The 12,296-nt window shown below is 35.9% G+C and overlaps 1 protein-coding gene across 1 annotated transcript in view; it reads right to left on the bottom strand.

Moving 5' to 3' along the window:
- CUNH8orf34 (chromosome unknown C8orf34 homolog) overlaps nt 1-12,296 on the bottom strand; it is a 147,795-nt gene that overhangs the window by 109,515 nt on the left and 25,984 nt on the right. Inside the window, exons 2-3 of the mRNA XM_085306785.1 lie at nt 6,516-6,663; nt 5,382-5,513 (exon numbers count right to left, since the gene is read on the bottom strand). Of these exons, the coding sequence (XP_085162911.1) occupies nt 5,382-5,513; nt 6,516-6,663 (280 nt within the window). The remainder of the gene's footprint in view (nt 1-5,381; nt 5,514-6,515; nt 6,664-12,296) is intronic.

Here is a 12,296-nt window from a genome sequence, read left to right as displayed (position 1 = left end):
TTAGAACTGACTAGAATTTTATTATTTCTAGCGAATATATTTTTTTCATACTTACTTACTATTGGTCCAAGTAATGAAGGACACTAAAACTAAAATCTACATTGTTCCATTATATGACGTTTGTCTCATCTKTCAAAGTTCATTTTCAGTGCACATACAAAAACTTTCAAAACCCAAATTTTTATCTTCCCAACTATGAGATCAATAAATACCAGTTGTTTTCAAACAGATAGCTTTGCATGAAGCATGCACAACTTTACCTCATAGACTACATAAACCTATGATCTAATGAAAACAGTCTTCCATATAGAAGTCCATCATCCACCATTTCCACCCATCTCTCACTACAGATTTAAGTAAAATCCCTTTATAACCTTCCTTTTCCTTTAGTATACTCACTCATTCCTCCAAATCATTACGTCATTATTTTAAATTCCTCATCACATTACCTGCCTCAACTTCATCTCTGTTGTTTATTTCTGTAATACTTTGTCTTGAAATGTTGTGACTACAATTCAGTAGATGTATGACATCTACTCATAGAATGTGTATAGAAATATTTAGCTTTTATCTTTATGAAGTTGAGATTTTATACTAGAAATAGCTCCGTTTTATAATCTCATCTTAGAAGAGATTTTTGCAGTATTTCTATTTTTCTGGTTTCCCACCCAACAAATGCACATCAACAACAGATTCATTCACAGATTTGTTATCAATTTTCTGTCATAAGTCAACAGCCCACTATTTTCTTTTGGATGATAGTGTAAGATTAACACTGTTTTTATCTACATATACCTGTCTTTTCAAGACATGATTTGTAGAAAGAATCAGAGCAGTTGTTCATTAAATCCTCCAGCAGTAGGTTCATTGGAAGGTTATTCACTTCGTAAGGCACCTGGCTGCTTACTCGTGCACATATGTGCTCATGGCAGTAGAAAAGTCCTTTTCAGCTCTGGAGCTACATTTAACAAATACATTCTATTTGCATCGCAAAGAACAAAAATACAGGTGTAATTCTTGATCATTAAAATACTCATGTATTTAGATYTCACAATAGCATTCAGATTAGGATTCTTACTGTGATCACATAGCAAAACTGTCTTACAAAGTACTTTGGATACTACCAGGGTGAGGATATATAGTACCAGATTGACCATGGGATCTACCTACTAAGCCTAAGAGTAGTTAGTTGGGAAGCAAGAATTCTGTTTCACATACTATTCAGAAACTAAAAAATATGTTSTTCTTCAAATACAGAATGTGATGATCTAAAAATTTAATTAAAAAATTATATGTACACCAAGTGGTAGAAGTCCTCACTTCAAGCCTCTTCACTTGTCAGACCACAGAAGAAGCATAAATATGTTTTTGCACACACCACATGAATACTCAGATCTCTTAGATACTAGGTTTGTTTGCTTGTTTGAGGGGGGACTGAGGTAGTAACAGGGAGAAGCAGGGACTGGAGGGATCTTCCCAGGAATTCTGGGAAGGAATTCCAGTTGAAGGAATTCTAAGTAAGATGCAACTTAACTTGAGTCTTGTAGCTACCTGCATAAGGAAGAGTAATCTGTCTAAGGATAACATGCACACTGCAGTGAACATCAGCTTTGCTGAAGGAAAAAAATATTTTCTGTTTAAACAAACTCATCCATCTGATGTTTCCCTAAACTTCCCCTGAAATTTGGGTTTTTCTCAGCATTGAATAAAATTTCAAGTTTATGAATATTTAAACAAAACAGTCCTAAGACATAAGCTCTGCAACAGAATAAAGAACAAAAATATGGGAAAGGGTATAAACAGAAAGGCATGAAATCAGGGGGTCTTCCAGTCCAAATTACTGCTCAAAGCTGGTCCATTTAGATAAAGTTGCTCAGGGCCTTGCCTGGSTGAGTTTTAAGTATTCCACAGTCTTTCTGGGTAACCTGTTCCAGTGTTTGACCACCCTTACAGTAAAAATGGGTTTTGCTGCCTCTTGTCCTTTCACCACACACCTTTGAGAAGAATTTGGTGTTGTGTTCTCTACACCCTCTTATCTAACAGTTGACAACTGCAATAAAATCTCCCATTAGCTTTCTCTTCTTAAAAGAATAATAAAAAAAAACAATTCCTCCAGCCTCCCGTTGAACACCATGTACTGCAGCCCTCTCATCAGCTTGATGGACCTCTGCTGCACTCACTCAAACAATCACTGCCTTTAGCGTGACGTAYTCCAGATGCCATCTCACAAGTGCCAAGGAGACAGGAAGAACGACTTCTGTCAGCCCTGCTAGTTACACCCTTGCTAATGCAGCCCAATATGCAGTTGGCCTTYATCACTGCAAGAGCACACAGTGACTCCTGGTTCGTATTCACTTTCTTGTCCATCAGCATCCTAGTTCATTTTCTGCAAAGCTACTTTCTAGGCAGCTGGATCCCAGTTCATAGTATTGCATGGGGTTATTCTACCCAAGATGCAGAATTTTGCTCTTTGTTGAACTTCATGAGGTTCCTGTCAACTAATTTCTCCAGCCTGTTGATGTTCCTCTGAATAGCAGCACTGCCATCCAGTTTATCAACCATTCTCCATAATATGGACTCATCTAAACACTTGGTGACAGCACATACTACCCAGTTGTCCAGGTCATTATAAAGACTATAAAGTACTGGTTCCAGAACTGGTCCCTTAAGGATATCACTARTGTTTACCACTAGGCATACAATTGGACTTTGTATTGCTCATCACAACCCTCAGAACTCAAGAGCTGACAGCAGAGTCAACATTCCACCTGCCTTGTTGTCCACCTATCCAGTCCATATCGCATCAATTTAGTTTTAAGGATACTATGARAGACCATGTCAAAAGCTTTGCTAAGGTCAAGGTATTAAACATCCACTACTCTCCTCTTCACCACAGAGCCAGTGGTGCAGACTTTGGTAAAGACCTTTTCATTGTAAAAGGTAATCAAATTAGTCAGGTATGAGCTGGTAAATTCATGCTGGCTGTTCCCAATCACCTTTTCATCCTTCCTGTGTCTGACAACTGCTTCCAGGAGAATTTACTCAATAACCTTCTCAGGAAGTGAGTTTAGGCTGATCAGTTTACAATGCTCACATCCAACTTCTTGCCCTTCAGAAAAACTGGTAACTCCTTCTAGTCATCAGGAATCTCCTCCAGTCACTATGACCTTTCAAAGACAATAAGAATGCTCTTGCAGTGACATTGGCCAGCTCTCTCAGCACCCTCAGAACAAATCCCATTGGTCCTACGTATATACGTCTAGTCCAATTGCCTTCAGCACTCCCTAATTCTATTATCCTCTACTGTTAGTAAAGCTATACTCCCACAAATAAACCTGAACAGTGAAAATTGAGGGAAAAAAGGCAACAAGTATCTTAGCCTTTTCTACGGTAACAAGTATCTTAGCCTTTGCTCTCCAGAGGTCCCTTCCAACCCTACTGATTCTATGATTCTATGTTCTCCATCACGAAGCAGCAGATCCACATTTTCCTTAGCCCTACTTTTACTGCTAATGGACTCGCAGAAACCTTCTTTTTGCCTATTAAGGGAAAAGATGACTTCTATTGTTCCAGAGAAATTCAAGACCTCTGTATCCTGGGCAAAAGGATTCAAATTCAGAATCTGCAGATGCCCTTCAACCCAGGAACACTGATCCTTGAGTCCAATCTTACTATGGATATATAAATTATTTCCTTGCTTGAGATGTGACCCAGCAGCTTAAAGCACCCAGCCTCTTCTATGTCTCTCTCATRTTCTCTTATGCGACAATGTAACGCCAGCTAAGTATGAAGCTTCCAGTGGACACCCAAATGAAGGAAGTGGCATATCCTATCCAGGATCAAGGCTGAGCACTTGAGATCTTTTGGAGATGGTATGGAATTACTTGATGTATATCACAGGCTCTGAAGTGTATCAGAAGCACTGGTGGGGAGGAACAGAACACTTCATATGATGACCAGAGAAGCTCAGACCATTGTGGAGCACTGTTTCTAACTCTATGCCTCCCTAAATTGCTGTCATCCAGCACACTGTAATTAGGAGTAGMTATGTTCATTTCCCTGAAAATTCCTATTTAATCTTGAAAGTGCATTAAAACCCACACTTCTTCTGGACTTACTTAAAAATTCATTTGCCTAGAAAAGTAGATCTRCAGATCAAATTTCAGCCTTTTTGAAGCAGGGAATGTGCTTTATGGCAAAGAAGGAGACACACAAGCTCCATTTCCAGGGCAAATAAATAAATCCTAGGATTATGCTGGAACAATACAGTCCTGAGAAAACCTGTGTTATGGGACACACATCTCATTTTTCTATTCTTGTTATGGTTGTTTATTCTCAATCAAAAAGGTTAGGCTTCCTAACCTTACAAGACTGATAATTACCCCAAAACACAGTGTCTCTGTCACTCATAAATCTCTCATGATTTATTCTTCCCATTGCTCTGCTATATTTTAACCTATCGAGGCCACTGGGAGATTCTGACTCACCAAAGGCAAGACTTCCTTATCTTGCTTTTTAGGAAAAAGACAGTATGCTTTCTATTGCAAATGTACTGCATGTCTGTTCTTATCTGTTCCACCTTATCATATTTAGAGTTACAAATAAGATTTGCGATAATAAATAAAAATTTCAAAAAGCTACAATACTCCAAATATTAAAATTAAAATTTACTTATGAAAATAAATGTACACGTATTTGTGTGTGCATGTGCATGCATATGCATCGCATATTGTATACAACATGCTTGTCTAAAAATCTGATAAAACTCAAGCTTAAAAATAATTTTTTTTAATAAGCCTATACCTTAAATCTAAACATAAGAACTACTATATTTCATTACAACTTTCTGCATCTATTTTTACTGCTTCTATTTTACAGGTCATTGACAATTTTATCTTCAGTTGTTCTATTTCTTTTCTGCCTTTTCTTTCAGTGTACATTTAGACTCCTTCAGCAACTCTCAGAGCAGTACTCGTATTCTGTTGATATCAACCCCATATCTTGAACAAAATGTGTTGACAATTCATAGTCTTGCATCACCTGATACACTGAAAAATCTATTAAATCAATATCTAAGGAATARATTTTACACATATAAAATGACAATGCAAAGAAAAACATTAAGTAAAAGCAAGTATTTGAATGTAAAATTGCACATGAGAGCCCAAATATTCCTCTATCTTAATTATACCTGACAACATAGGGTAAAAAAATTCATAATGCAAATGAAAATAAAGTAAGGGTCAAACTCTTCTCATGTTTATATCTAGCCATTTCAACTTCTTATGGTTTGCTTTTCATTTTAATCCTAATTCAACAGCAAGAACACTCTACAGGTTTGGAAACATGCACCAATTAAAAATGGACTGAAACTTCCTTACATGACTTGGATTCYGGCGAAGGTGGAGAAATGTTGGACACAGCAAGGTCACTCTTTGATTTTTTAGGCTTCTTTGCATTTACCTGCCAAGGTTTATCATAACTTCTGAAATCTCTCCTTGTTCCTTTATTTACTGTTAAAAGAATAGAATTAGGCAATTACAACACTCATTGCATCATTTTCAAGGATTAGATAAGCAACTAATCCAGAAAATAGTATCTCCTATCAACACATAATAGTAAGCTGTTTTTGTTCTCCTGTTTTTGATTTATGCTGAATTTCATATCATTATTTCTTTGATTTCCTAAACATAAAACTTGAGAAATTCATTAGCATGTTTTTGGTTAAAAACATAATGGCTCATTTTTTGTTATGAAAAAGTCCTTAACTTCTGTTTGTTCTGTACCATGGTTGAATGCCTATGTTTAAAACTTAAATTTTGGTATAAATAAAAGGTTGATTTGTCAGGCAATTAACACTTCAGTTACCAGCAGCCAAAGGGGATCTATTACATTCTCAAGAAGATCACCATTCAATTTTTAAAATACCAAACCAACTTTCCAATAACAGCTTATTAGAATTAGATTAGATTCTTGTGAATATCAGTTAAAATTTCTTCTTTAAAATCAGAGTAGATATTATTTCAGATTTTTTTYATGGTTCTGAAGATCTCAAAAGGCAAATCAGTTCATAAAGTACTAATAAATGTTGGAATGATGGCATGTTAAAAAGTGTATTAAAAAAACAATCTCAATATAGCCTAACCTCAAGCACAAATATACCACAGGAGGGAAAAGGAGAGCAAAAACAAGGGAAAAGGAAAGCAGAAAGAAGAGCATGGAAATCAAGCAAAATTTAGATGCACATTCCTTCTCATTGAGTCTGGGGCTGTTTCCATTCCTGTAACTCTTACTCATTCACATCATACGTCCATAGGCTGACCTGCTAATCAGCAATATACATTAAATCCAGTATATTCTGGACAAATACGATATTATGTATGCTCAATATTGCAGAGTAGTACATGTACAGTAGGTGTGCAGGCATCCAGGAAATCAAGAACAAAAGTATGGGAAGATTATACTGAGGACTAGCCTCTTCCAGCACACAGARCATAAAAACATTTCATTCATACCTGATGTTTCACTCTCTGCCCAGAGGGCAGCAGATCCAGACAATGTTCTCTGAAGTTGACTGCGGTTTCCCTGTTTGGACTGAAGATGATCAATTAGAAATGGGATTGGCTGGTCAGGTGTCTCTGTTATCAGCTTGGTCATCAACTCCTTCAGAAAATTAAAACAAAGGGAAAAAAAATAGTGAAATACTGCATCTAACCTTATATTGGCCAAAAAGTAAAGGAGTATTAATAAAGAAAAAAACTGCTTTCAACATTTCAGAAAAGAGCTGGAAACAGCAATCTCTTAATAAACTACAGCTATCCTTGCCCTCTGAAGTATTCACATATTTAGTAATCTCAGCCTGAACATTCCTTTACCTACTAGATTTTACCTAAAACAACCTGAATCCCACTCATCTAATCATTCAAAACAAGCACCTTTCAGACCAGTTAATAGCTTCTCTCTGACCTACACAGCCAAGTTTTTTTTTTTACATGAAAACTGGTAGATTAGGAAGGCTGGTGCATTTCTTGATTCCACCCATATCTGGAACAAGGATCTGYTCAGAATATAAATTCAGATGCAGGAGCTCCTAAGTCTGATCAAATGGGTAGAGCCAGTTTTTAAAGCCAGTCCTCCAGAACATGACTGTATGCAGCTGAGCAAATCTGGCATTCTTTCTCACAGGTATCATTTCTGAAAAGCATTTTATCATACCACTGCAGAAATGGATGCAACACCAGCGTCAACAGGGCACCATCCCCACTCCACATATTCACACTGTCTTATTGCTGTTGTACATTCTGGTGTTGGAGGGCTGCAGAAAGACAGGCTCTCTCACTCATTGCTGCTGAGGTCCTTCCTGACTCCCTACATAACTCATGAATTAGGAATGTAGAAAAGATGTGTGGTTCTCTGCTGGGCATGTATTATGCGTGGAAATCTATGACTAATGTGGGAAGGGACCCTAATTTTCATATAGTTCCAAAGAAAATCTGTAGCTGTCACTACAGAGCAAAACAAGCTCCAATGAAGTTAAAAAAAAAAAATACAGCAATATACAACAAAATACCCCAAAAATGGGTACGTTACCAAGAGCATTTATTCTCTTTGTCTATCCCCACACACAAATCTTACCATAACATCCATATTCTTAACTCTATCTCCTCTTCATGTTCTTCATATTTTATTCATCACTTTATTTAATGAATAATTTTCTTAAATACAAGGAGTTATTTAGTTTAACAATCAATTGTGTTGGAAAAGATAGTTAAAAGGAAGTATAAGGAAGGCTAGTAAACATGAGTAACAGCATGCAGTACCTTAAGAGAGAGAAATTTAATTTTAGAAAACGAAGAGGATGCCCAATCTCATTTTTCAGAAACATTAAATGAAGATTATCTGTAATGTGATTTTTTTAAGTATCTACAGGGAATCAATAAAAGTGTCTTTGGTTTTGAAATTGAAATCTACAGGAAGAAATGGAGCTACTAAACTTAGAAATGGCAAAGCTATAGAGTGTAACTTCATCTAGGCTGTCTGTCACCTATGTAAGAGAAATGCTCTTGTATACATGACATGGAGAAAAGTCCAGAAGTCAGAGTAATTCATTTTTGGTTACTGGGCAACACTCTAACAGCAAACCTTTTCTTTTCCTGACAAAATGTAGAATTAGTGACAAGTGGAGAGATGTATTCTTGTGCTTAAAATAGACCATAATAGTAGCAGGAACTCCATTACACAGAGAGGAATCTATTACAAATGGAAGAGTGTTAGTCTGTAATAGATGACTTGTAATTAAATCATTCCTCTGAATGATGGCTTGTAATTTTTATATTCTGTCTTGGATTAATAAAAACAGGATGATGAAAATTGAAACACATACATTAATACTATTAATTTTTTGAAGAGATGTATGGGTGACAATTTGTTAATAATGTTATGAAATTAATGTAGCATTACAAAGATAACAGAGTTGAAAAATTTTAGAACGCCTACATGTCAATGTAAGAACAATGATACCTGATTACTGCTATCACTGACATATTTGTCATGGGCAGAAATGGTCTTTAATTAACAAAAACAAAYCTAACAAGACAAAGTTGATTACAGGATTCTTTACCCTATATTGAGATACAGCACTGAAACTGAAGAACACTATAGCATGACATAAAAAAGTGCTACTGCAAAAATCGTTGAAGTGAAATTAGATTCTGTTCCAAAGGACCATTTTTTTTACCTACTCTTTATACGTTTATAGTAGGGCCTAACTGATAGAGAGACTTGTGCTGGCCTAGAGCATAAAGAATTGGTTCATTCTGTRAGAGTAGTTAGAAAAAGTTTTAAAAACTACAGATGGAGGCTGTTTTCATCTATCCAGACTAACAAATGAGCTGCACCAATATTGTACTTAAAACAGAAAAAAGAAAACATTACTTGAATCCTCATAAACTGAAAATAGTAAGTGGTTCCAAAAAGAGAACAATTGATTTCTGCAATAAGTCTCAAAGTGATCTGCCTCAAGCACTTCCAGAGATGGCATTAAAAGTCAAAATAATTTAAAGTCAATAAAAAGGTGGCTCAGATATTAAGCCTGGCATTATAAGCAAAACACTATTCTTTACTATGGCTCATTGCAAAAAAGGAGCAAAGAAACTGTTAGGGATTTGTTTCTCAAGTGCTCCATTCAAGACGTCAGATAGATCTGTTTACTACAGCACTGTTCCTGAACTTCATAAAATTTGCAAAAAGCATCCTCACCACAACCAACAATAACAGCGGTGATAATAGCTTCAGATATTTTCTACCTACAAATCCACATTTGCATGCAGCTGCTTGCACATTCTCCTGTCATGCACACTATCAGAGAGCCCAGAAGTAGTATCAAAACTTCAAACTTCATGATCCCCACTGCCTTAGTCCTCCTACAACATTCTGTCACCCAATCCAACAAAAGACCTAACTCCATTCATTCATCCCCCCAGACAACATTCATCAAGCCCATGATTCCACTAAGATTCTCGTCATTCCCTGCAGATTGCCAGGAGAAATTACCACACAAGTGCCAGGAGAAATATTATCTGCCTGTTTGTGGTTCTCAGCTAAGGAAAAGAAAAAAAAAAGGGGGGGGGGGGAAGAAAAGGTATTTAAGGTACTTCACGTAGGCAGTAGCTACTCAGTGAGCACTCAGCTGACACTTCAAGTAAAAAAACCTCTTCTCACTTTCAGTGAAATGCATATTATACTTTGGAAACACCTCTCAGAGGAATTCTCATCTTTTCACCATTCCTCATTAAAAGAGAAACTGAGAAATTTGAGCAAAGAATTTGCTCAAATTAACCACAACTTATTCGGTTCTTATCTGTTACTCAAATGACATCTTGGTAGATAGCTGCAATAACATATTCCCTGGTACTCTAAATATACTCTTACAACAGTTCAGAAAAGACTACAAAAATGAAGGTATTAAATAAGAAAAAATAAAACATACAACTGGTTACAAACATAGAATTCCTTTAAGGTTATCAGCAGTATGATTTGACTCATAATATGCTAAGTAGGTAAGTTTTCACAGGAAAAAGAAAATAGAAAAGACCAACTAGTCTCAAATGAAGCCACCTCTGCATTAACAGCACAATAAAAATGGCACAAGGTCATTGAAGCTAACTTAGATTCATTTCATGATGCACAATCCAACAGGTAAGTTTCAACAATTAGGGATAAAAACAAAAATGCAAAATGTTCACATGTTCCTAATAAATATTAGCTCAACTCCGTCTTGCAGCCCATATTTTTATATTTTCTATTTTTTCCAATTTAATCTAATTCAAGTAAGAAGAAAAATAATTTTTCTTCTACCTTTACACCATGTTCTTCCAGGTACAGTATGCAGCATCACAACCATGAAAACAGATCATATGACAGATTGGGTCTTCATGCTGCCAGATGAACTGTTCATCACTCATTATTTTTTTCCTCCTATCTTCTTTCTATCGCTACCTCCACCTTTTGCTGTATATCCTTTTGTCCTTCCTATCAGTGGGGCTCTCTTCTCTCTCTCTCTCTTCTAGTTGTATAATGGGTGAAGAAGCCTGTTAGCTCAAAGTGATATTAATTCCCACCAGAGAGCAGCACARAAAAGGAGTGAAAGGCAACCCACATGATAGCTAGAGGCTACAGCACTAGGGTAAATATATTCATTTCTGCTGTCTCCCTACTATATCATTCCAAATTAGGTGCTGTCCTGATTAAAATGAGAAAAAATGGGCAAAAATGTGACATGAGTTCCAGAAAAATTGGCAACTAACTTCTCCAATGATTGCACCTTGCATTATGCAAAACARAAATAAAACTAGCTATTTTTAGTTTCTCCTATAAGGGTATATTCATATCCTTTTACACTCACTAATTTTATTAAACTACATAAGCTCAACTGTTTTTAAAGAAGCTTCCAAAGTCGATCTGTGAATATTTCTAAGAGAGGGATTCATGCACATATTACTAAGACTGCAAAAGATCTTGAATCACATCTGAATCAGTGACTTAAAGAATTAATTCTTTATAAAGAAGTAATCTTTCACAATTGCGCTGTCCTGAGGTGCTCTATTAGTTATTCAATGCAGGCTCAAATTTTAATTTTCCAGTGACTGTCCGTGTATTTAATACAAATGAAACAGTCTTCACAGTCTATTAATCATAGGCCCAATTACAAGAAAGCTCTAATTAGCTATGTCTAAATGTACCTATCAGGTTATTAAGTTAATTAAGAGACATTCCATCTTGCTCTGTAATTGATAACAGTAACTACAGAACAATTGCAGGTTTTATTTTTCATGATAGAGACTTCTACAGACTATGGTAGAATGGGTAGGTATTTTGGCTCTATTACACTATCATTTTATGGTTTAAATTAGACTTTTGAAGTAGGTGGAGTGAATTGCCCTCAGCAGATGTCTGTCTCTCCTGATCAAATAAAGAGATTAGATGGCTTAGCTTAGACTACAAGATACAGATGGTATTCAGTTTAAAATTAAAATAAATATAGGAGTCTTCACACAGATGTCTATGGTGAGCTCATCAATGAAGTCAACAGAGCCTAGAGAGCTGCTCAGTTGACTAGCAAATGTATGTCCACTTAGGATATGTAGAATTCCTCTCCAGGCTCCACTGATTGTACTGACTAGATGTWCATTGACCACAGGATCATCCATAGCATTCATAGGAGCCTAGACACTTAGAACACAGGCAGACATCTAAATTTAGGTTTGCTGATCACTTCACATAGGCTGTGTGAACAAAGAAGACATAAAATAAAGTGTAAGGGTAATAGAGTAACTGTGTAAGGGAAGGAAGTTTAATAAAGAAAGTTTTAGTGATTGCCATCTCCAGAATTCTTTTCTGATTTACACAGTAATAGCCCAAGAAAATTGAAGAAAAATATTTATCAATTTTTATTCATAATGRCTACAAGAAAGTTTGCAGCTCTGAAATTAGAACAGGTAAACATCACTGGTTCTAATACAAAAAAAGTATTATTTGGCAACAAAATGAAAAATATCAGCATCTTTATTTCTGAAAGTAGCTAGACTTTAAATCTACTTGAGAAATCAGAATTAAAAGGAGAAAATCATACTGCATAATATATTCAAAATGGGCTTCCAGGCATTCTGAGTGTTCATGAAATTACCATCACTGTTCTATACTCTATGAAATAAATTATTCAACACAAAACAAATCTCTATATAAATTCTATCCGTGTTCCTGCCCTACACTAGTCGTTTCAAACTAATCAAGAGGCA

The sequence above is a fragment of the Rhea americana genome, unplaced genomic scaffold (assembly GCF_003343005.1).
Source record: "Rhea americana isolate MKP2758 unplaced genomic scaffold, rheAme1 scaffold_247, whole genome shotgun sequence".
NCBI lineage: Eukaryota > Metazoa > Chordata > Aves > Rheiformes > Rheidae > Rhea > Rhea americana.
This window is presented reverse-complemented; position numbering and strand designations above follow the sequence as displayed.